The 25335-nt window shown below is 39.7% G+C and overlaps 2 protein-coding genes across 3 annotated transcripts in view; one reads left to right on the forward strand and one right to left on the reverse strand.

The window, feature by feature from the left end:
- The window catches only part of FANCB (FA complementation group B), a 50860-nt gene extending 42955 nt beyond the window's left edge, over window positions 1-7905 (reverse strand). The window contains exon 1 of the mRNA XM_058714181.1: window positions 7484-7905. The gene's annotated coding sequence lies outside the window, so the exon portion shown is untranslated. The remainder of the gene's footprint in view (window positions 1-7483) is intronic.
- A 28-nt stretch (window positions 7906-7933) lies between these two features.
- MOSPD2 (motile sperm domain containing 2) overlaps window positions 7934-25335 on the forward strand; it is a 54423-nt gene continuing 37021 nt past the window's right edge. For both annotated transcript variants that reach the window (XM_058714183.1, XM_058714182.1), the window contains exons 1-3: window positions 7934-8066; window positions 8233-8302; window positions 24525-24680. In XM_058714183.1, the coding sequence (XP_058570166.1) occupies window positions 8058-8066; window positions 8233-8302; window positions 24525-24680 (235 nt within the window). In that variant the 5' untranslated portion in view covers window positions 7934-8057. The remainder of the gene's footprint in view (window positions 8067-8232; window positions 8303-24524; window positions 24681-25335) is intronic.

The following is a 25335-nucleotide window of genomic DNA, read 5'->3' on the forward strand; positions in this document are numbered from 1 at the left end:
CTTATCAAAAAGCCCCATCCCAAATATTATCTCTGTACGTTAAAAAAAAACACAGTTTGCAAACGATGCAAATAACCACATCACAAAAGATAACTGAACGTGTTAACAGCATCTATTAGAATCTGTAGGTGGTCTATTGAAAGTGCCTGAAGACATTCTTTCTGGCTCAGGGAATTTCTTAAGGGTTCCACTTTTGTCTCTCTTTCAAACTTACCAACCTAATCTGGTTTCCCCATTTTCTTTTTTCCCCCATTTTCTACCCTGTGGACTCAAACCTGGTTTTTTCCTCTCAGCCTTAGCCTCTCTACAATGACAATTCAATGAGTCAATGATTCAAATTAGACTGGTACCACAGCCCAGGCACTTGGAGTCCTGCTTCCCTGAAACAGGAGCTCATACAGACTCTAGAGTAAAAATGAAAAGCCCAGAAAGAAAAAGAGGAGACACCATACCACGGTTTTAAAAAATTCACCATAAGAGTAATAGAAATCAATTTTAAATCTTACTTTGCAAAAACAGTGCAGCTTTGACCTTAAGGGAGTCACTATTCCTATTCCAAGTAGAAAAAACTAGAGGATTAGTAACATTATAATAAACATAAGAATTAAATAATAGCTATCAGTTATTCAGGTTTATATGCCAGATACAATACTAACTTCATTTAATGCCTACAACTATTCTCTTAAAGTATTCTTATCATCACATCTTTCAACTGAGAAACAAAGGTCAGAAAACTTTCCAAGGTTACAAAATTAATTGGCAATGACACTAGATTCAGAAGAGGGGCTTCTGACTGCTGAGCCTACACTTTTAACTACCACACTGTCCTGGCATGCATCCCCCGTACTCTGAACACTGGTTATAAGTAAGGCAACCTGAGAGAATTAGCAAAGTAGATTAAGAACAAAGGAACACACATGGTGTCACAAATGGCAAGATCTCATTCTTTTTTATGGCTGAGTAATATTCCATTTATATGTATCTATATATATATCTATATATATCTATATATATGTTTTATACACACACACACACACACACACACATCCCATATCCTCTTTATGCATTCATTTATCGATGGGTACCTGGGACCTAGAGGATATTATATGAAGTAGAATAAGTCAGACAGAGAAAGATAAATGTTATAGGATTCAACTTATACATGGAATCTAAAAAATAAAATGAACAAACAAAAACATGACTCTTTAAATACAGAGAACTGGTGGTTGCCAGAGGGGAGGTCATTGGGAAAAGGGCAAAATAGAGGAAGGGGAATGAGAGGTACTAACTTATAAATAAGTCACGGAAATGAAAAGTACAGTCTAGGGAATATAGTCAATAATACTGAAATAACATTGTATGATGACTACACTTATAATGGTGAGCACTGAATAATGTATAGAATTGTTGAATCAGTACTCTGTACACCTAAAACATATAACATGTCAATAATAATAAAATAATAAAAACAAAGTTAGAAAAAGAAAACATGCCAAATCTAACTGCAGAAAAAATTACAACAACAAAGGAACACCCCCTACACAGAACACAACATGTAAGAGAAAGATGTTGATCTTTACTCAGTGGCTATATATGCAGACTCACTTCTTTAATAGCTACCAAATGCTCAGCATATGCTATGAATTGTACATCGCTGCAGAGCCTAGACAACCATGTGAATGGTGGGCCTGGCCAGCCTTTTACTAGATGCATGACTTTGGGCAAGTTACGTAATCCCTTGTGCCTGGTATCCACAGATGATAGATAGGGTGTAGTAACAGTACTACCTCACAAGGTATTAAATTAACTAATATAACCCACTTAAAATAGAGCCTGGCACATGGAAAGTGCTCAATAAAGGTTAGCTGCTACCATTATCATTATCATCACCATCATGGCCAGCTCTGGTTTCTATAGTACCTAACCTTGGAAACATCAGAACAGTCGCATACTAACAGTTTTGGAACGCTGAAAGGTCCCTCTCCGCTATAAATAACTCTAACTCATACTCTTTCTTTTCTACTTGCAGATCATTTACACCAGGAAATTCAACCATTTCAGATATAAAACTAGGTCATATGCAATTAAGCAATAATGTTCTCCTCTGTTGAATGAGAAACTCCAAAGGCTTAGGTCTTGTTCTTTTATTATAAAAATCTACCAAGAGTTCAAATAGAAAAAAAGTATCACTGAACCATCTAAAAATTTAACTTAAGGCAGCATTTTATAGAAATGACTTTAATTTAGAGGCAATTCTATTAAAACAGACTAAATTAGTCAGCAACTACTTTCAAATTGGAGATGCCATAGCTTATTGTCGAATTTCCAAATACATCATTGGATGTAGTTTTAAACAATGTTCATAAATTCTTTGAAATCCCTTCCATTAAGAAGTGGCACTTAATTCTCCTCTCCCTCAGTGAGGGCTGGTCATTATGACTCACTCTTAGCCATGAGAATATGGCAGAAGGGACAATTTGAGACTTCCAAGACTGGGTCAGAGAGCACTGTGGCTTCCTCGTTGACCTGCCCCTTGGATCACCTGCAATGAGGAAAGCCACCTGCCATATTAAGACACTCAGGCATCCTCGTGGAGAGGTGCATACAGCAAGGGACTATGCTTCCTGCCAACAGTTAGCAAGGCCTCAGACTTTTGCCAATGGCCATGTGAGTGAGCCTTCTTGGGATCAGATCTTGCAGCTCCTTGAGATGATTCAGACCCTTGGAGAGATTCTGAGCCAGAAGGATCAACCAAACTACGCTGTTCCCAAATTCTTGATCCTCAGGAACTTTGAGATAATGTTTGCTGTTTTAAGCTAAGTTTGGGAATAATTTGTCATATAGTAACAGATAAATACATAGCTCCATGGTAATTGTTTAAGTTGATGATACTGTTTTTGAGAATTTCATGAAACCTATTACTTGAAGTAACTGGAGATACTGTATGATAATACAAACTAGCAGAAGTCACTATCTTACTGGTTTGTTGTTAGGCAACTAATGCAAAGATCTGGGACAGTAATATTACAAAGTAGTTTCAGCTGTCTCAGTAAAGAAGCTAAGTAGGTAAATCAAAGGTGTGGCTTTTACTTATGAAACTATCTTTTAGTTTAAAGAAATAAATATTGTATTACAACAAAATATATGAGTAATAATTGATTTAAAATTTCCCACAGACATGTCAGGTCTTTTAGATTTCTAAAAAAGTTTCCTTTTTTCAAGCATTAAATGATATATATATATATATATTAGCATTAATATGACATAATCTGAGATAAAGATCTAAGAACTTGTCTTTTACTACCTACTTACATGAAAGGTTTTTCACTTTTCTTAATCGTACTAAAAATAACCAAAAGTAACTTCTACACAGAAAAGGAATTTGGAAGACATGAGTGAGACCCTTAACACAGAGATAAGTAATAACATAACAGAGAACAAGGGCTCAATAAAGGAAATTAGAAACATGCTTGATAGAATGAACAGTAGGCTGGAAGCAGCAGAGGAACGAATTAGTAATCTAGAAGAAAGTAATGGGAAGCAATCAAGCTGAACAAAAGAAAGAAAAAAGAATTATGCCAAATGAGAATAGAGACTTCAGGAACTCAGTGACTCCATCAAACATACTAACATTTGTTATTTTAGTATTAAGTATCACAACTAATGTTTAATCAACACAGTGCTCTGGTTCACCAATATCCAAGTGTGACAGAAGGAGAATCTGACTACTAAATGGTGAGCAGACTCTCCCCCTTTCCTAACTTTAGAGTATGTATTGTTGCACCTTAATAAAGTTATGACTTAAGAAAATCAGACCCCTTACATTCTGTTCTTTTAATGTTATCACCAAGTTCCTTTACCTAGAAACCACTATCTTCCAACTCTGTTCCAATTGCCACTATGGTAGTTCAGGCTTTCATCTCTCACTGAGGCTGAGGTAAAATCTTCTTAAATTGGTCTTCCTTACTCTAGTCTCTCTTCCCCTCCAATGTATTAATTTATTTATGCTACTTCAGTTATTGTCCAAAAACACAAACTTGATCTGGTAACTGTCCCCTAACTCAAAAACCTTGCATGTACCTTCTCCCCCTTTCTCAATAGATCTATGATCCTTAAGTTACTACCTGGAAAGATAGAGGCTAAACATTGTGTATTGAACATATGAATGATGTTGAGATAAAGGTTGCAAACCATTGCTATAAAGTTTATTATGGCATTCAAAGCCCAGTTATAATCCTAATCCAACAGGCTTTTAGCATGAGCTCTTGGCAAAAAGAAAACTTATTCTCATGGATTCGGATTCAAATAGATTTAAATGACTATAACATGAAATGTCTCTATTTTTAAATACTACTGCAAAAGCACGCACACTTTAAATAAGTTATTTAAAATGGATCACCTTAAGAGTTAAAAATTAGAAGTTATTAATATATTTACTTATGAAGATAAATTTTTTTCTCAAACTTTCTATCATCTTCAAGACTTATTGAATTCACATACCTATGTACATCTATTTTAATTTATACCAATGCAACATCTGTTTAAAAGTTCTTAGCATATGTTCATAAAACAAACCTTTAAGTCTATGGAATAAATGGTAATTTTCTTTTTTTTTTTTTTTTTACAAAGAAATAATCTGGAAACAGGGGCGCCTGGGTGGCTCAGTTGGTTAAGTGTCCAACTTAATCTCGGCTCAGGTCATGATCTCAGTTTGTGAGTTTGAGCCCTGCATCAGGCTCTGTGCTGACAGTGTGGGTCCTGCCTGGGATTCTGTCTCTCCTCTCTGCCCCTACCTGACTTATGTTCTCTCTCTCTCAAAATAAATAAACTTTAAAAAAAAATTTTTAAAGAAATAATCTGGAAACAACTGAAAATAAGATTCAACTTAGAAGTTCTAAAACCAATATAAACAAGCTCTGATTAATCAAACCCTGATTATCAGGGCACCAGGCTTACTATTCCAGTCTCTAGGTCATCTGAATTTTTACTTACTTACCCTTACAATAATGGCTTACACTGTGGTGCCTTACACCCTTACAAGAGAAAAAAAAACAGGTTAACTAAAACCAGTTGAGTTTTATCTCCCACTGTAGCTAATGGGAGCAGTGGGGGGGGGGGCAGATTATTTATAAAATACTACACAATTAATTTGAGCGTTTCCTGTTCTGTATTACCATATATCAAAGTTGACTATGTATATTTTGTACATAAGTATACTAGGGAAATAATACACACTAACAGAAATATAGTAGATTGGCAATAAATTATCACCCTCATCCACTCTTCCCTCCCAGCCTCCTATCAAATAAACAATGTTATTTTTAAATGCTAATAAATTCCTCTGGGTGTCATAAATTTCAGAACTCTTTAAATAAACTACCTGTCTGGTTGAGGAAGATCCTAAAAGAGCATATTATCTGCAGATAAAATCTAAAAATGTCTCTGAGAAACTGTATCAAGTATGACCAACAGAAAGTATCTTTGAAAAAAAAAAGGTAGAATTAAGACACCCCACTAAAAATTTCACCTAATATTAACCATAATTTTATAAGCATAATACCGATAGATGTACTTTTCCCAACGTATAGAACATTTACCCAAGTAAATCAACTTGGCTACAGAATAGGTCTGCTGTTAATACGTTTTCCTACCTCTCTAACTAGAAATCATTTGTTGGAGCCTACCCAGAACCAAGCTCCATTTTCCCTTTTCCAAAACACGTTACTGCATCTGAAATGTAGGTGAAAGTGGGGGAATGGTGATCCACTAAGAGGATTAGGAAAGACTAAGTTAAAGGTTTTCTGTGTCATTACTTCTAACTTTCTCTAAGCAATGATAATCCACTGAAAGGTTTCAAAAACAGAAATCACGGAACTACACTTCTGAATTATAAAGATCTTGGTGACAGTGCTGACGATGGTGGAAGGTAAGAATGGAGGCAAAGCCATCAGTTTAGTTAGGAGATAATTATGAGTTCTTAATTAAAGGGAGAGATGACTTTGGAAGGCAATTTGTCAGTCACCTGAAATACATACATCCATCAATTTCATTTGTAGACATGAACCCAGAGAAATAATCCTACGTAATAATGCACAAAGACATTGCTCTAGAATGTTCACTGTACTGTTATTTGTAATATTAAGAAAAAAAGTAAAAACTTCCATGACCATCAATAGGGTAATGAATACATACAGATGGAATATCATACTATAGTTAACAGGAATGAATCAGATCTACATATACCGCCCTGGCTAGATTTCAAAAACGAAATGAAAAAAATTAAGCTACAGAAAAATGTATATATACTTGAGTACATTATTTATCTAAATCAAAACACATAAAACATTATTGGGTTTTTTGTTGTTGTTTACTTACAATTGCTACATTCCTGGAGTGCTTCTCTGTGCCAGGTGCTACTCTAAGCAGTTTGGACTTACTCCTCGCTACATCCTTATACTACAGGCAATATAATCCCCTTCTACAGATGGGGAAGCAGAGGCATGGAATTTAAGGACCTTCTCAAAGACCTCCAAATAGGAAGTAACAGAGCCAGGATTCAAACCCAGGCAGCCTGGTCCAAAATGTAAAAAGCAAAGATTCTGTAAAGATTCATGCCAAATTCCAACGACTGTTTATTCTGGAGGAGATAGGTATCAGGGTAGGGGAGTGGAGCCAGAGGGGGGCTGTAGCTAGAGCTGAAATGTTATTTTTAAACAATGTACTCAACTATTTTTTAAACAAGGTGTCCATTTTTCCCCAAAGACATTTTTAACACACTAAAAAAAAAAAAGGCTGGATATCGTGGTTGACTATAGATGGTAGAAATATGGGGGCATTTCTTTGTAGTTTTCAGGATCTTTCAGTTTTTTAAAAAAGGCAGCGTTATCGAACACAAAACGATTTCTTTTCCATTTTTTTGGCCGACAATCATAAAATTGTTCCAGGGCCCTATAAACCTAAATCTTTCTCAAGTTTGGCCCTTACGGTCATTTTGCCCTGGGTAACTGTCGTAAGGGCTGCCCTATGCATTGCAGGCTATTTAGCAATACCCACTAGATGGCCAGTAGCTGGTCCCTGCCCCATTATGACAACCAAAACTGTCTCCAGACACTGCCAAATGTCTCCTAGGAGATAAAACTGCCCCCGGTTGAGAACTAGCTTAATAAACTGTAAGGTGCTTTACATCTTTTAACTTTCTATAACTGCTCTAGTTTAAAGGTTTCAAAAACATAATCCGTGATAAATTTCTCACACTCCAAGTGGGAAAGATGCGGCGGGGTAAAGAAAGTTTCAAGCGAAATAATCCAATACGGCAAGCACTTACAATCTAGTCATCATTCCACAGAATGACGGCCATAGGCCCCGGCAAGCTCGTTTCCATCCCCTTATTCCGCAAAGAGGGCACAAGGGGGGGGCCAACCCAGCTCTGCTGCCCGGCCCCGCGAAGGCCAGGGGAAGGTGTGGGACGACGCGCCTGCCATACCTGAGCCCGCGCGTCCTGAGTCCGACAGGCGCCACGTTCCCGACGCCCCAGGCGGGCGCAGCGTCCCTCGGCTCCAAACCTCCCGCCCGCGCGCTGCATCCTGGGAGGTCGGGGCCGGAGGCTGCGTTGAGAGCAGAGGAGGCGGGGCGCGCGGAGCCTGCGGAGCCTTCCCGGAGACGGTTGCCAAGGGAGGCTGAGGGGGCGGGGCCTCCAGGGAAGGTTGTGAAAGAGAGGGGCAGGCGGAGCTTGCTCGGGCGGAGCTCTGCGCTCTAAGCTCCCGTGATCCGGCGGTAGGCGGAGGCGGGTCCGCAGTGCAGGGGCTGTCTGAGGGAGCGGAGCCCGCACCAGAAGCTAATGGAAAGCCAAGCTAAGCGCCTGGTCCCGCCTCCAGACCCAAGCGGCCGCATCAGATTGGGCAGCGCGGCGACGCTTCCGCCCGCCTCCCGGTGTCACGCGACGGTCTCCACCTCCCGCCCTTCCCTCTGTACCTCCCGGCCCTCCCGGCCAGTGATGAGATATTCGGACAGGTGGGGAAGTGGCCACGGCAATCGAAGTCACGTCCACGAGCGCGACCATGGCCGAGGTGAGGAGCCGACCGCACTGCTGCCGTTCCCCCCCCATCCCCGGCCTAGATCCGGAAGCTTCCTCTGAAGTCCGGGGGCCGTGCCCCCAAGTGCAGGTGGGCTGGGCTGAAGGGAAGCGGGATGGTGTGCGTGGTGTCTAAGCGTCCCTTCGTGTCTCCCTTTCAGTGTCACACCCAGAATAAAGCCAAGCTCGTCTCTGAGACCCGACGGAGATTCGAAGCTGATTATGTGACAGGTGGGTACCGCGTTCTCGGTGTTGAGGCAGGTAGGCAATGAGCGTCCCCAACTTTCCGAAGGTGTTGCGGGCGTCTCTGTGGGAGGCTTTAGGGACCCTTTCGACCCTCACAGGGATGAGGCCCTGCACGTTTCCAAGGTTTTCTTCTCCTAACATCCCATGCACGGTGGCTCCAATGGGGCAGGTGATATGCCCATTGCTTCCTGAAGGGTTGATGTAAGTTGGAAATTGGTGAGTTTCTAGCATCTCAAGTTTATGGAACTTGGAGGACACTTGCAAGGCCCACGGCACGGGTGACACCGTACAGTGCACAGTTTCTGTGCTGACCTTTCACCAGCAACAATAGAGAAAAAAACGTGGAAACTGCCGTAATGCTATTCACGTGTACTTAATTGGGGATACAAATTCCTTGGATACTTGGCCTAATTCCACTTCATACTACCCAGTATGCTACCCACGGAGCAGACCCTCCAGTGCTGGAACAAGTTCTCTGTCATCCCGCACTGTACCTAGCAAAGTACCTGTGAGTCCAGAATTGATTCATTGGTTGAATATTATGTGTTCATGTGGTTGAACAGATGTCCCAGATACTTGAAACTGATGGCTTAATCCTTGTACAGTGATTTTTAAAAACTTACAGGATAATGTGTTATAAACGTGGAATAAATATTTGAATCCTGACTCTGCCACTTAATAGCTTAGCTGTCTTTTCTAAGCCCCGGTTTCCATATCTGTGAAACGTGAATAATTATGTTAGGAGGATTAACTGAAAAAGCATATATCAAACTGTCTACCATGGGGTTAACCTATTGCAAGCTCTCAACAACTGTTTTGTCTGCATAATCACTTTGACTGCTGTGGAAGGGGTTAAGCTTCTGCATCTTGAGGGCTCAGCAGAGGTTCTCTGCAACTTTAGACTGCCCTAGATTAAATGTCAGTTGATGACCTAGAATAAATAAGGAAATGTGTTCCAAATAACCTGGTCAGTAAATCTTTTTTCATCCTCCCTGTCAATTTTCTTCACATCCCAAACTTTGCACTAGAGAGTTGCAAAAGCACTCGATTCACTTTTAGCCCGGAGATCTCATGTCTAATAATATAGATGGTTCCAGTAAAGAGATAATTCTAAAATTGCTTTCTGTAGAGATGTAATTCTTACAGTCACATGGTTTATAGTATTTTAAGAAGTAATCCAGAACTTGACCTAATGTGCTCGTGGCTCCCCAATAGCCACGTACTCACCCAAAGGAGGAAGCAGGATGTGTGTGTGTGTGTGTGTGTGTGTGTGTGTGTGTGTAGTCAGAGAAATGTAGCAATAGACAAGATCTCAAAAGTCCTCTTGGTCCAGCCTTCTCATTTTTAAAATGAAGAAAGAGCTAGAGGGATTAAGTGATTTGCTCCAAATCCTTGGTGTTAGTGGCTAGGCCTGGGCTTGTGCTCAAGTTTTCTCAGTTTCACTACAGTGAAAATCTTTGGCAACACCAACATGTCAAATTGGATCGTGTCACTCCCCAACTTGAAACCCTTCAGTACCTTCCCACTGTGTCTAGAATGAAAATCTCGGTTCTTTATGGTGGCCTACACAGCAAGGCCCTGCATGCTGTAGCTGCTGCCCCCCCGCATCCTAATCCGTAACTACTGTCTTCGCTTAGTACAGATTTCACCACTGCCCACAGTCAGAAACATTACATCTTGCAGTCTACTATGCATGAACACATAACCGAAGCAAAAGTTCATTCAAGAATACTTATTCTGAAAACCTACGACTCCCTGGTGCAGTAACCCACAAAATTGACATCACAGCCTACGCGACCCACAGTTTGAAAAACACGACCAGCCACACTGCATCTCTTATGTTCTTCAAACAGACTGAATCTGTGTTTATCTCGGGAGCTCTCCACTTCTCTTTGTTTGGAAGGCTCTTGCCCAGATAGTGTGTATGGCTGGGACCATTTTTTTTTTCTTTCCCATCTTGGTTTAAATATCTCTGAGAGACCTTTCCTGATTATTAAATAGCCTCCCTGTCTTGTTTGTCTCCTTCACAGCTCTTACCATAACCTGTAATTATCATGTTCGTTTGTTTACTCGCTTACTGTTCATTTCGTCCGATGGAATGTGTTTGGGTCTAGGGCAACCTGTGGACGTGGAGGGCAGGGTCTGACTCACCTCAGTATACCTAACACAGTTTTCAAGATATACTCAATATAGCAATGCTTAAATGTATACATGGGGAGATTAATCCAAGTCTGCATTATGAGTAGTCCAAACTGGCTCCCCACCCCCGCCAAAATCTGACAAAGAACAGCCCTCACAATACATTTCATAAAGACAAGCATTATTTCAAAGTAAAGCACTTTATAGGCAGGGTTTTGTCCTTAAATATACACACTTGGGTATGTGTGAATACATGTGACGTGTGAGTGGGGCATCTTGCACAGCTGTTGTAAATACTAAGTCAATTAATTTAAAGACTTGCATGGGAAAGGAAAAATAAAAATCTTTAAAGATTTTCTAAAGTTTGAGTTTCCTGAGATACTGCATCAGGTAAAGGAAAAGTAGGAAAGTGGTAAAAAGGGGTTTTTGATCTGCTTGTGTTTGCCCTTTCAGGTTTACTTTTTAGAAATTAAGTGCTCAGAGAACAGGCACTTTTCTTCTATCTCTGTCTTTCATTTCACCCTATTATCATTAGCAATGTTTTCAGAAGAGACTTAAGGCTGACTTAAGCAAACAAATGTGATATTTTTCCTAAAGGAAAATATTATCTGCAAATATGTCACTTTAAGCACTGGCTGTACTCCAGAAACTCTTTTGGAGGTAGGTTCTTGGGAATTCCAAGCACATTTTTGTTTCCATGGAAATTAAGTTACCAATTATGGATAGATTTGTGGCTGGCAAAAAGAATAAAAGTCCATAATTGTTTCATGCATTACAAATGGTCCTTTTTTTTGGTCATTGTTTCTGTGAGAAATTCCACACTAAGTCTCAAATAAGAAACGTTTCCCGTTCTGTCTTCCTCCTTCTTGTGGCCAAGGCAAGAGACTACTCCCTTGTGACAGTCATTTATTTGGTTCCTCAAATACTCATTATGTGCTTATTTCTGGGAAGCAGTGTGTCAATATTAGAAAAAGAACTGAAGACAGATAGAGCCCCTTCCTGAACTTACAATCCAGTAGAGGCGTTAAAACAGGCTAACTATTAGAGTTCAGGCAAATTGTGTCAAGAGGAATAAGGGTGCTAAAATTTCTGTAGAAGTCAAAGACAAGGAAAAGATCACATCTGGTCGGGGTGATTGGGTTAGGACAGAGTGAGAAAAAACTTCATAGAAAACGTGGTGTTTCGGGGCGCCTGGGTGGCGCAGTCGGTTAAGCGTCCGACTTCAGCCAGGTCACGATCTCGCGGTCTGTGAGTTCGAGCCCCGCGTCAGGCTCTGGGCTGATGGCTCGGAGCCTGGAGCCTGTTTCCAATTCTGTGTGTCTCCCTCTCTCTCTGCCCCTTCCCCGTTCATGCTCTGTCTCTCTCTGTCCCAAAAATAAATAAAAAAAAAAAAAAAAAAACGTTGAAAAAAAAAAGAAAACGTGGTGTTTCTCATGCACTTTGGAAGATAGTAGAACTTGGCCCGGTGGAGAAAGTGATCCAGATGGATCAAATAGTCTGAGCTGTAGTGAGAAGGCGCAGGGCATGTTGGGGAAGCCATGGGAAGTCCGCTTTGATGAGCTTTGGTGGGGGGGTGAGCACATCCGCTAAAAACAGTGGGAATGTACCCTGGAGAGCCTTGAACAAAAGCAAAGTGTGTGTACCCAAGTGAGTTTGGAGAACATTTGAAAGGTTGGTGGGTTTTCTTATTTTAGCTTTGTTTCTTGACTTCCCAAATGTGTGAATTTATTTAAATGAATTTGGATCATACCAAAAAGTCATTCCATAAGCTTACCATCCAGAGATGGCTCTGCTAACAGTAGATGCAGTTTTTTTCTGGTCTTTTTTTTCCATGCATTAAGAAAGTAGTTAAACGGCTATTGTGTGTGTACTTTGCATTGTTTTATTGACACGATCAAATTTATTTCCCCGTATGGATGAAGTAAGCATTTAATACTTAGTCCCCTAAGTAAAAGATAATTTTCTTTTATCTTCAATACTCCCTATTTGGATATGTAGATTCTTTCCAGTTGTTAATACAGCTTTTTGTACGGTAGTTCAGGTTGCTTCCTTAAGATTCATGTCTAGAAGTAGAATTACTGGTTTCAAGAGTATGACTGTTTTTAAGACACTTCATCTGCGTGCTAACTTTTCCTCCCCAGAAGTCACACCAAGATTTATTCCCACCACCACGTGTGAAAGTGTTAGTCTTCCCACAGCCTTCCCCATGTGTAGTGTCATCATTTCTTAACTGATGGTTATTTTAGTTTGCATCTGGTTACTAGTGAGAGTAACCTACTTTTCATATATTTACATCGATTTGTAGTTTCAATTTTTTTTTTCATCACTATGGCTTTTAAAATTGGTTTGGACTTGTTTGTTTCACTTTCACTTTTTTCATTTTTTGAATGTATTCAAAATTATCCATTCCTTTGTGGTTTCTTTCATTGCTGTTAAATAATTTTCTTTCCGATAATTTTCTAGTCCTTTAATTTTTGTTTTGTTTAGCTTATTATTGTTTTAAGTTTATTTTGAGAGACAGAGCGCATGCATGCACACAAGTTGGGGAGAGGTAGAACGCGAGGGAGGGAGGGAGAATCCCAAGCAGGCTGTGCACTGTCAGCCCAGAGTCTGACGCGGGGCTCTAACTCACAAACCATGAGATCATGACTTGAGCCAAAATCCAGACTTGGATGCTTAGGCAACTGAGACACCCAAGCGCCCCTGTCTTGGCTTATTATTTTTTATAATTTGAAATCTCTTTTAAGTATAAATTGTATAAATCATGAATAGAGTAAACACCTATACACTTCCACTCAGCCAAAGAAACAGAACTTCCTGTGTACCCCCAGCCCTGCCACTCAGGGGCGGCTGCTTGTCCTGCATTTGCTGTTATTCATTCTCTTGCTTTTCATTAGCTTTACCACCTGTGACGTATTCCACATCAGTCCTTTATTAAGTTTACCTGTTTTTAAACTCTAGAAGATGAATGTATTTCTCCATGACTCGCTTCTCTAACTCACGAGTCATCCGTATTATCAAACGTAAATGTGCTTGAGTCCTTTTTATACCCGTGTAATAGGGCATGGAATGAAAATACCAGTTGATGGATTTGGGGTTGTGTCTAAGTTTTGCTACTATGTGCAGTGCTGCTCCAAACATTCTTTTTTAAAAAAATTTTTTTAATGTTTATTTTTGAGAGAGAGAGAGACACACACACACACAGAGTGCAAGCAGGGGAGGGGCAGAGAGAGAGAGAGGGAGACACAGAATCCGAAGCAGGCCCCAGGCTCCAAGCTGTCAGCACAGAGCCCGACACGGGGCTCCAACTCACGAACCTCGAGATCATGGCCTGAAGTTGGATGCTTAACCGACTGAGCCACACAGGCAACCCAAAGAGTCTTAAAGATCTCTGATGCCTAGACTTTCTCTAGGGCATCAGTTCTCAGAGTTGGCCCAGGAACTGTAGTTCCTGGAGACCATTTCAAGGAGCTTGAGAATTCAAAACTACTTTTATAATAACACCAAAACATCATTTTTCTTTCTCACTGTCCTTCTCTCACAAGCATACAGTGGCATTTTCCAGAGGTCACATGGCATGTGATGATGTCATTGCTCTGACAGCTGATAGAACATGTGCTTTTGTGTTGTCATGTGTAAAACTTTCAGTTCTAATACTTAATGGAGTAATTACGCGTATAATCCACATAAACTAAAAAGCTCTTTAGAGCCCTCAGTTATTTTTAAGAGTATTAAAGGGGTCCTGAGACTGTGAAGTTTGAGAACTTTCTGCTCTAGGGTTTGCGCCCAACAGCAAAATGTGTGGGTCATAGATGAGGCACCTGTTCAACTTTATTCGGTAATGCTGAACAGTTTCCCAAAGTGCGCCGGTTTTCATTTAAACCAGCAGTTTGTGAATGCCCTTGTTTTTCCCCACTCTAAAATTTGGTGTGTGTTTGTTGTTAATTGCTGCCCATCTGATTAGGGTGTAGGGATAGCTCATTGTGGTTTTAATTGCCTTGCTTTGAGTACCAGTGAGATTGAGCATTTCTTCCTATCTTTATGGGCCATTTGGCTTCTGCTTCTGTGAAAATCACTTCTTCAGGCTCTTCTTGGCCCTTTGTTCCTCCATGTAAATTATAGAATCAGCCTATCATGTTTATGCAAAAAAACACAAACAAACCCACAACTGACATTGGGATTTTGAATGAAATTGTGTTAAATCAGAAGACCAGTTCTGGGAGACTTGACCTCATCATGATTGGGTCTTCCTATCTAAGAACCTGGTATATCTCTGCTAAACACTTCCTTGTTGAAAGATTTATAATTTTCTCCATAGAAGTTAAGTCACTTTTGTTAAATTTATTCCCAGATACTTTACATGTTATGTGTGTGTGGTTGTTTAAATGGTATTTCTTAAGAATTTTCTAAATGATTGTTTCTGGTTAGCAGAAAGTACATTTGACTTTTTTACATTGATATTGAATTCAAAAACCTTACCAGCTCTCACTAATTTCAATAAGTTATCTCTAGATTAGTTTGGAATTTCTTGGGGTAGGCGGGTGAGAAAGAGAGGGAGAGAGAATCTTTGTATCTGCAATACCCCAGCTCCATTTCGAGCTAGCATATGGTGGGAGATCACAGATTAATTAGTCCTCATAACTAATGAGTTATGTATTAACCTCCAAGAGTGGAGGCCTTTAAAAGGTAGGCAGATAGACACTTGAAGTTTCTTAAATTTTGTTCCATGTTTATAACATTCTCAAGGTTAACATTTTAACGTTGTCATGATCAGAATAAGAGGAAAAGATTTTAAGAGTTTGTCAATTTTTGTCCTTGTTTTCCATATCTAAAAATACCAAGCCCCTGTCGTGGAGAATATAAGGTTGTAACTTTGCAGGGAGACTTGAGCGGTAAATGGGTGACGGGGTAGGGAGTTGATAGACCTGCTGATTTGTGAATCTTTATTCTCAGTAATGACTTTGATCAGTGCTTGGCAAATATTTTTTTTTTAACTCATCTCTTTAAGTTGTTGATACCTTCTCTTCTTCATATATGTTCATCCCAAATGTATAGTGAGATTATGCACCTTTAGAGACTATGACTCATACACTGTCATTCCTAACATGTCACTTGTATTTAGTCAACTCTTTGAAAAGCTTGCATGCAAAGAGGGGTCTGTTTACCAAATCTGTGTCCTCTGGGTGGTGGAGTGCATGCATGATTTTTCATCACTGAAAATTTTAATCTCTCGTTCGAGTTTGGTTTGATTAGATCTCAAGGAGATGGAGTACAGCTCACAGAAATTATAATTTTTTCCCCCTTACAGTTGTTCATCCAGGAAAGGGAGGACAAAAATTTGCTACATTTCAATCCAAACTGTTTTCAGCAGAATTTGTGTTGACCTTAGAGATTTGGCATGTATGTATAGAACGTGTTTGATATTAGTTACTTTATATATAGTAGTAGGGCCATGACTTGCAGAAGATTTTCTTTTCCCATTATACTGCTATATATTCACTGACATAGGACATTCATAGACAGTTTTTAAGTTATTGTACAGGCAATTACTCTATACCCAGATCATTGGAGGAAAAAAAATCAGAACTGTGTAAGAGAAAATAAAAGACATGAGAAACCCCATATACATTTAATAGGACTTCCAGAAGGAAAAAGAGACCGTGCTGTTGGAAGGTAAAATAGTTGACAGTTTGCCAGAGTTTAAAAAAGACATTAAATCCTCCGGTGTGGGGCACCTGGGTGGCTTAGTCGGTTAAGCATCCGACTCTTGATTTCAGCTCAGGTCATGATCTCACGGTTTGTGGGTTCAAGCCCCACATTGGGCTCCACGCTGACGGTGTGGAGCCTGCTTGGGACTCTCTCTCTTTCTCTCCATCTCTCTCTCTCTCTCTGTCTCTCTCAAAAAACTTAAAACAACAATAAATCCTTAGGTTAAAAAAGCATAATAAGATCTGAGCATCATGAAGGAAAAAGAAATTATTCCCTAGGCATATCATAGTGAAACTGTCAAAACACCACAAAGAAAAAAAATCAGACAACCAGAAAGAAGTGACAGATTGTCTGCAAAGGAACAGAAATCAGACTGCTATTTGATTTCTCCTCAGCAGCAGTTAATGCCAGGTAACAGTGAAATAATTTCCTGAAAATGCTAAGGGAGGTAACTGCCCATTTAGAATATTTAGTCAAAGGTGAGGGTAAATTCTTTTAGGATATGCAAAGAATGACAGTCCATCTCTAATAAAAAATTACTAGACTACTTCATGAATAAGAATATAGAACCCAGAAAGAGGCAGAAAGATCCAGAAACAATGAAAAGCAAAGAAATGGGTAAATAAATCAGTAAAGAAAAAAAAATCTAAATGTTAGTAGTAAAAAAAATTTTAACAGTATTAGCAGGTGTAGGGAGGTTGGAAGGACTTGAATTATTTAGAAGGAAGGTAGAGATAATTAACTGTAGATTTTGTCAATAAAATGTGAATATTTCAAATAACGGTAACCACTGAGCTCCAGAAATAAATATTTAATTTCCAAGCTATGGAGGGATGAAAAGGTGAATCTCTCCAGTGGGAAGCATGAAAGGAGAAAAACAGCATAGGAACTAGAAAAGAGAGTAAGACAGCAAAATAACCCCAACTTTATCACCTTACCATAAATGTAAACCAATTTATACTTATTAACAGAGCAGATTTTTACAATCTCAATTGCATTCTACTTACAAAACACTATATTAATTTATTAAATTTATTAAAATTAATGCAGAAAACTTGAAAATAAGGAGATGGAAAAAAGTGTCCAAAACAAATACTAACCAAAAGTGATACTGTGTTGGCTGCACTTTTGTTAGATGAAATATTTAGAATGAAAAACATCAGTACATTTCAAAAGGGATTCTACTGTTGATAAATGGAACCCTGAAAAGGTATTGCATTTAGGAATTAACAACATAAAATAGTGTCTCACCATATAGCCTTCAAATACATAAAGCGAACGCTCCCAGAATTATGAGAGAAATTCAAGAAATCCACAAACATGTTGAATGGTTTTAACAAACCTTTCACAAATACACAGAACAAGCAGGCAAGAAAGCCTTAAGATGTTAGATTTTATGAAAAATGTTTTTTTTGTTGTGTTAAGCAAACTCTGCCCCCAACGTGGGGCTGAAACTCATGACCCTGAGATCCAGAGTCACATGCTCTACTGACTGAGCCAGCTGGGCTCCCCAAGACTTTAGACTTTCATTTAACACAACGAGCAAAGTTGATCATAGATACATATATGTATATGTGTGTGTATAAATGTATAGTCTCTCCTGCCCAATAGAGAATATATATACTTTAGAAAATATAGGGGCACCTGGGTGGCTCAGTCGGGAAGCACCCAACTTCGGCTCAGGTCATGATCTCGCAATTTGGGGGTTTGAGCTCCACGTCAGGCTCTGTGCTGACAGCTCAGAGTCTAGAGCCTGCTTCAGATTCTGTGTCCCCCTCTCTCTGTCCCTTCCTCCCTTGTGCTCTCTTTCTCAAAAATAAATACATAAACTTAAAAAAAAAGAAAATATATTTGTTCTCTTGCAGCTTTTGCAAACATTCACCACATATTAGGTCATAAAGGAAGTCTCAGAAATTCCAAAGCAGCTAGATCACATGCACCGTGTTTTTATGCCATTAAGCAACTATGTTAGAAGTCACAAATCCCGGGTTTCAGCCCCCAAAAAAACACAAGAGAAAAAGAAAAAAAGTCAAACAGGTACTCAAAAATCAAATGTTAGGAAACGAAAATAACATACCTTTAAATAACCCACGGGTTAACAACTTCCCAGTAATGTGTGTAATTCTTACCTCTGCTAAATAACCATTGGTTAAAGAAGATATCACAATGGAAGTTATTAAATAGTTAAAGCTGAGCAGAGTATCTGTGGTCTTACATTCATTCATTAGAAAACAAGGCCCCCATAAAAATCAGCAATAGATTCAATTCAAGGAGCTACAAAATGAACATGAATTTACAGAGAAAGTAGAAGGAAAGCAATAGGAGCAGATACTCATGGTATAGGAAAGAAGATAGTAGAATAAACTTCAGCTGGGTTTTTTTAATGTCTGTTTGTTTATTTTGAGAGAGAGAGGGAGAGAGAGAAAATCCCAAGCAGGCCCCATGCTGACAGTGCAGAGCCCCATGTGCAGCTGAAACCCACGAACCTGGAGATCATGACCTGAGCCAAAACCAAGAGTCAGACTCACTGAGCCACCTAGGTGCCCTAAGCTGTTTTTTTGAAAGGACTGGTGAAACAGACAAACCTAGGATGACTGATTAATAGAAAGGGATGAATGCAAAGACTTACACTGGGAGCGAACAGCAGACAGAATTATAGATGTGGTGGAGAGTTTTTTAAAAATCCTGAGAGAATACAATCACCAGCCTTATCATAGTAAGTTATAAAACTTAGAGTAAGTGCAAAGCTTTCTGGAGAAGAGAAAAATGACCTCAAATTGTCTCAATTAGAAGTAAAAAACATAAATAGATCAGTGAGTATTCAAGAAGTTGAGTTGGGAGCCATAGATTTCTACCACTGTCCCCATCACAGAGATACACACGTACACATGAGGCCCAAGCAGTTTTGCTGGTCCCAGGAATGAATGCAAAGATGATTCACGATCAGAAAATGCAGCAGAGGAATTTACCACATTAAAAAAATGCTTTCCAATAAAATTTTTGACTAGGTACAGTTCACCAATAAAAATCACATAAAAAGGTAAACATTGTGGGGCACCTGGGTGGCTCAGTCGGTTAAGCATCTGAGTCTTGATTTTGGCTTAGGTCATGATCTCAAGTTTTGTGAGTTTGAGCCCTGCTTTGGGCTCCATGCTGACAGTGAGGAGCCTGTTTGGGATTCTCTCTCTCTCTCTCTCTCTCTCTCTCTCTGTCTCTGTCTCTGTCTCTCTGACCCTCCCATGTGCTCTCTCTCAAAATAAAAAAAAAGGTAAACATCAGACATTTTTCACCTCATGTGCCTCATCAGTCCCTTCCCTTTTCCCTTGATCTAACTGAATTTGTTTTCTCTTTTTTCCATACTTATTTGAGCAAATACAAATATGTATGCATTAACAAAATGAGGGAAAATGTTTATTTCAATAAAGATAGAAACCACACTGGCTATAATTCAACTTTATATAAAGCAGGCAAACCTTTTAGCAAAGGAAAACTTTCTGTAAGTGTATCTTCTAAAAACCTACAGCAAATGTTATGTTTAATTGTGAAACTTGAAAATACTTACCGTAAAGTCAAGGGCAAGACAGTGATCTTCACTATTATTTCTAAAATTCTAGAGTATATAAAATAACCTAGTTATCAGTATGGCAAGGAAAATAAGAGGGATGAAGTTTGCCTTTCTTGTTATTATTGGCTCAAGATAGCAACACAGAAACCTCTAAATCTAATAGAAGACATTTGCAACATTTTTTCTTTTTTTGAGAAAACTATAAAATATTACTAAACATCAAAAGAAGACCTGAATAAATAAATGAAGGTATATCTCATCTAAGATAGAAAGCTCCTCCCCTCTCTACAACAGACCAAAGTTTTTTCTATAGGCTTCCAGCTGAGGATGGTTTTTGTATTTTTAAAGGGTTGCTGGAAAAAAAAAAAAGGCAGCAACAGCAGCCATCTGTGGCCTTGAAAGTCTAAGGTATTTGGATATTTACCATCTAGCCCTTTACCAAAAGCTTGCCCGCACCTGTAATAGACTGGTGGTTCTCGAAATGTTGGTCTCTGGACCAGCAGTGTCCGCATCCTGTATGAACTTGGTACAAATATGGAGTCTTGGTTCCCACCCATGAATTAGGCACTCTGGGAGTGGGGTCCAATAATTCCTTTTTAAACAAGCCCCCCTGATGATCCTGACTGGTGCTGAAGTTTGAGAATTACTGGTATAGGCCAGTGGCTTAATCCATTTTTTAAGAGATCACCTGCTTCTCAGTCTCTCACCAGATAGCTTCATAGGAAAGCAGAGATTTAGGGTAGGTTGCGGCCTACTAACAGAGGATGGCCTTAAGGGAATATTTTGTTATTTCAGCTTGATGGCTCCCATTGTTGACATAAACGCAGTCCAGCCAGTAGAAATGGTCCAGCTAATACAGATGCCATTCCAGGGCCCTACCAGGACTTTCAAGTTGGTCAGTGCTCCAAGTCCTGGAGAAATAAGAGGTTCTAAATTACTATAATGTTTCACAGCTATGTATTTGCTGCTTTCGAACATCATTATGCTGTCCAGTTCATAACTGTCCTCTAGTTTTCATTATCAGAATACTTTTGTATTTTTTCCAACCTTTATCTAAACTGCAGGCACATTTATAATCACTACAGTATACTCCTAAGATTTTCTCAACTAATAGGTCAGTGAGAATTTAGTCTTCTATTCATGGGTATAATTCTACCTTACATTAATCACAATTCATTTATATATTATTTAAACTTTGGGGGATGTTCTTGATCTTCATAGGACGACGGGTAGACAGACCTCATCTCTATTTCACCAAGAAGAAAATCAGGCCTAGAGCGGCTGGCTCGGTCCCTCTACGTAGTTAATAGCATGGGTCTTCAGACTCCATCACTCTGCCCTGTATACTGAATCTGGCGAGACGTTTTTTCGTGTTTTTTTAACTTTTAAAACACAGTTCTAGAGGTGCCTGGGTGGCTCCGTCAGTTAAGCGCCTGACTCTTTGATTTCGGTTCAGGTCATGATCTCGTGGTTCATGAGATTGAGCCCCTGTGTCGGGCTCTGCCCTGATAGCGCGGTGACTGCTTGGGATTCTCTCTCTCCCTCTCTCTCTCTGCTTCTCCCTTGCTCAAGTATATGTGCTTTCTCTCTCTCTCTCTCTCTCTCTCTCAAATAAATAAATAAATAAATAAATAAAACCCACCGCCCAAGATTAATGTTGGTTTGCGATGAAAGTTTTCAGTGGTTCACAGAAAGATGAAAGGTATTATGGGAATATATACGTATACGTACCTGTATGTGTATAAAACTAATCTCTTCTTCCTCTTTATGCTTTAATTATCAAGAGGTAAAAGTCTCTCAAAACAGTGTCCTGAGTAGGTGGGGGGCAGACATGTGCGTACACAAATATGTGTTTTGGGAGCTGTAGTTTCCTTTTGAGTGTACATCTTTAGTTTATTCCTGTAACATCTCTTTTTGCCACAGAACTAGTTTTCTGAAAACTACCTCACACTTGCAGGTTCAGTTGCCCGAGTGCAGTATTTGAAAGCAGCAAATTATGTTGTCATCAACACACTTATTACACATGGCCTTGCAGTCCCAGGCCAGGTTTTCCTTCCCTTGAATGCCCAGGTTACTCTCTTTTTCTCTCTCACTCTCTCTCTCCTCCCTCCTTGCCTCAGTCCTCCTCTCTGTCCTCTTCTGGCTGGACTTTTTTTCCACGTCTCTCCCTCCCACCACCACCACGGGACCCCCTCCCCAATCTTTTCCTTCTCCATCTTTTCCTTGCTCTCTCTTTTCTGCGTCTGTCTAGGGGTAAATACTGAACAAGCATTTCACAAGCAAATACATGTTCTGATAATAATAGTCATTTTAACATAGAGATTTCTAACTTCAGAGACCTGCATCCCTAAAAGCTATCCAAAAGCAGTCCGTTTTAAATTTCTTAGTAACAGGCACTGTCTCTTTTATGGTATCCCTAGTGGTAATAGCAGCAGTGGTAGTAATAATGATAATAACAATAATGTTTTATACTTCTTATTATGGCTAATATTTTTTTTGTTTTTTTATTTTTTTTGATGTTTTATCTATTTTTGAGAGAGAGACAGAGAGAGAGGCAGAGTATGAGCAAGGGAGGGGCAGAGAAAGAGGGAGAGACAGAATCCGAAGCAGGCTCCAGGCTCTGAGCTGTCAGCACACAGCTCGACACGGGGCTCGAACTCGTGAACCGCGAGATCATGACCTGAGCCGAAGTCAGACGCTTAACAGACTGAGCCACACAGGCGCCCCGCGGCTAATATTTATTGAGTTTTTACCGCTTGCCACATTGTTCTAGGTAAGTGGTTCTAAGTTTAGTCTTTGGACCCTTGGGGATGCCCACGACTCTGCAGGAACCTGTGAGGTCACAACTGTTTTCATAACAATACTGAGAAGCCGTGTGTCTTTATCACTATGTTGACATTTGAGCTGATTACACAGAAGCAGTGATGGGCAAAAGTGCTGGCTCCTCAGTGCCCATCAAGACGAGGGGTCATTGGAGTCTTCATTGTGGGTGCTCGCAATTTAAAAAAAAAGCAGAAGCCAATTTTGTTTTAGAAAGTCCCTGATGAAGAGGTCAACTTTATTAAGCCTTGGCCCCTCAGTACATGTCCTTTTAACGTTCTGTGTGACAAAATTGGGCCGCACACACTAACCACTCCTGCGCGTTCGAGTTGCCACCTGAATTAGTCACATTTTTCATGGCGAGTAAACTGTAGTTATTCAGACTTGGGTATTTGGCAGAAGTGTTCTTGGAAATGAAGAAGTCAGCCTGTCATTTCAGGGAAAACATTGTATTGGTTGAGTGGAGAGGGCTGTCCAGTGGCCGGACTGGATGGTGCTTCTTCAGGGGACACCTGCTCGCAGGGGCCTCTTGAGGCTAAACCATGTAAACTCTCATATCCGGCTCATGTTTATAAATCAGAACTAAAGAAAATTTGTACTTTGAATACTGACAAATCTTTGAGTAGCAGAGCTAAAAAGCATTTTCCAAAGTTTACCTACTACAGAACCGGTCATTGTATAGATTAGAAAAATAGAGTCCAGATATTGAAAACCACCTCCAAGGTGACACTGTACAAGTGCATGGCTTATGGTCTAATCTTACATTTTATAGTGCTTTAAGCTCCCAAGTACTTTCTTGTATACATTTTCATCTAATCTTCACACAACCTTGTGATCGTCTAAAGCAGTTTAAAGATAAGGAAATTGAGACTCAAGGAAGAGTCTTTGAATGCACTTTGTATTTTCCTGCCCTTTCGGCTGTTATCTCTGATGACTTGAAATAAGGCAGAGCAAATAGCGAGGAGAGAGAATCTATAAAACTTAGAGTCTAACCAGATGCAAAAAAAAAAAAAAAAAGGAGATGAAGGAGCCAGGGAATTTTCTGAAGTTCTCACTTGGGCCCCTGGGAGGGTACCATTAGCTGAGATAATAAAAATAGAGAAGGAACAGATTCGCTCAACAAATGTTTCCTGGAGGCCTTTTCATTGGCACCAGTGTAGTCTGCTTTGGAGGACTCCTAAAATGGATAGATGGTGCTGCTACACACAGTCCCTGTGTGGGAAGATACAGCATGTATGCCAGTAACTCTGATCGGAACGAAAACATGCTAAGTGCCTTTAAAAAAAAAGCCCAGTTTAAGTCCTGTAGCTGTTCCCAGGAGGGAAGGAATTACTTCTGGGCTCAGGGAAATTTTTGTGGAAGAGGAAGCATTTGAAAGAAGTCTTGCAGAATGGCAGAACCTGGATGTGCATAGCTGGTTGTGAGGAGACGCGGGTCAGTTACAGAAAAATGGACCAAAATGTGGAAGGTACCATAGCACATGTGCAGGTGGATGATGGGAAATTATTGGAAACAGTTACTCCAGTCAATTATGGGAAACGTTGACTGCTGCACACGTGGTCGGTTTTCCATTTTGTATTTCATTTTTTCAACAAGCATTGCCAAACAAATGTCTTCTTGAGCACAATTTTTTTCTTTACATAAAAAACTTCATCTTTTCATTGACTAGGGTAAGGATTTCAAGTTCAGGTAACATAATTAAACAGCAAAATATTTGACTGTGGTCTTATTTTTTAATTCTACTGTGGCACATTTAAAGTAAACTTGCCATCCTTGGATAACTTTATTCTCCTCTCAATTACAAATGCCATCAATCCTTTAAACTGCATTTTCATCTGAACTGCACCCTTCAAGTAGCTATCTTCTGGAGCTTAGCCTTGTCTTGTACATCTTTCTTCTCCTTTGGCATTAGCGTTTGGTATTCCTCAGTGCAGAATTTATCTGACTTGGCCATTTATTATTGTTTTTCCTTAGATAAGTCAGATAAATATGATCCACGTGATGTTGAAAGGCTACAACAAGATGATAACTGGGTTGAAAGTTACTTATTTTGGAGGCATCATAATGTCGATGAAACACTGAAGATGCTTGATGAGAGTTTTCAGTGGAGGAAAGAAATGTCTGTCAACGGTAAGCCGTTCAATTTAACCTCGACAATATACTGTGCCCTGCATAAGTGTTAGTTTTACATTGATCAAATAGTGTATTTGCAGATATTTTTGGCAATCATCAAAAACACCAAAATAGAGTGTTTTATGACAACCCACTAACACTTTGATGGGGAGCATCTTATGAATGTCTTAAAAGCAGTATCATTCATAGGGGAATGAGATCACTGGAGAGCAAAATTACATTCAGATCCTTTGACCCCGAACAGAGTTAATCTGCACTTATTTAGTTGGGTACCATTGAACAATAGCAAGACAGCATCTTCACTACTAGGCCTAGAGGTAAGGAGATACTGTTTTCCTAGTTTGGGTCTTTTTGTTTTTTGTTTTTCATTATTGCCTTATTGTCTTTCTCTGTCCCTGAGTTCCTTGTGCTAATAGGTGCTCCCTGTTGCATTACTAAATGATTGGGGGGATCCCTAAAACAGGCTTATCCCCAAGGATGCCTATAGCAGCCTTTGCTTAACTTCTTGATTTCAAGACCCAATTCTAGATGGACATTTTTCCCCCCAAAATGGGTTTTAAGTCCTGGAAGGGGTTTTTAAATAGTCTTCCAAGTAGATGAAGCACCCTTCGCAGGAAGATTACCCATGATTTCTGTCCTAAAAATTTAACAC

This window comes from Neofelis nebulosa, chromosome X (genome assembly GCF_028018385.1).
Source record: "Neofelis nebulosa isolate mNeoNeb1 chromosome X, mNeoNeb1.pri, whole genome shotgun sequence".
Lineage (NCBI taxonomy): Eukaryota > Metazoa > Chordata > Mammalia > Carnivora > Felidae > Neofelis > Neofelis nebulosa.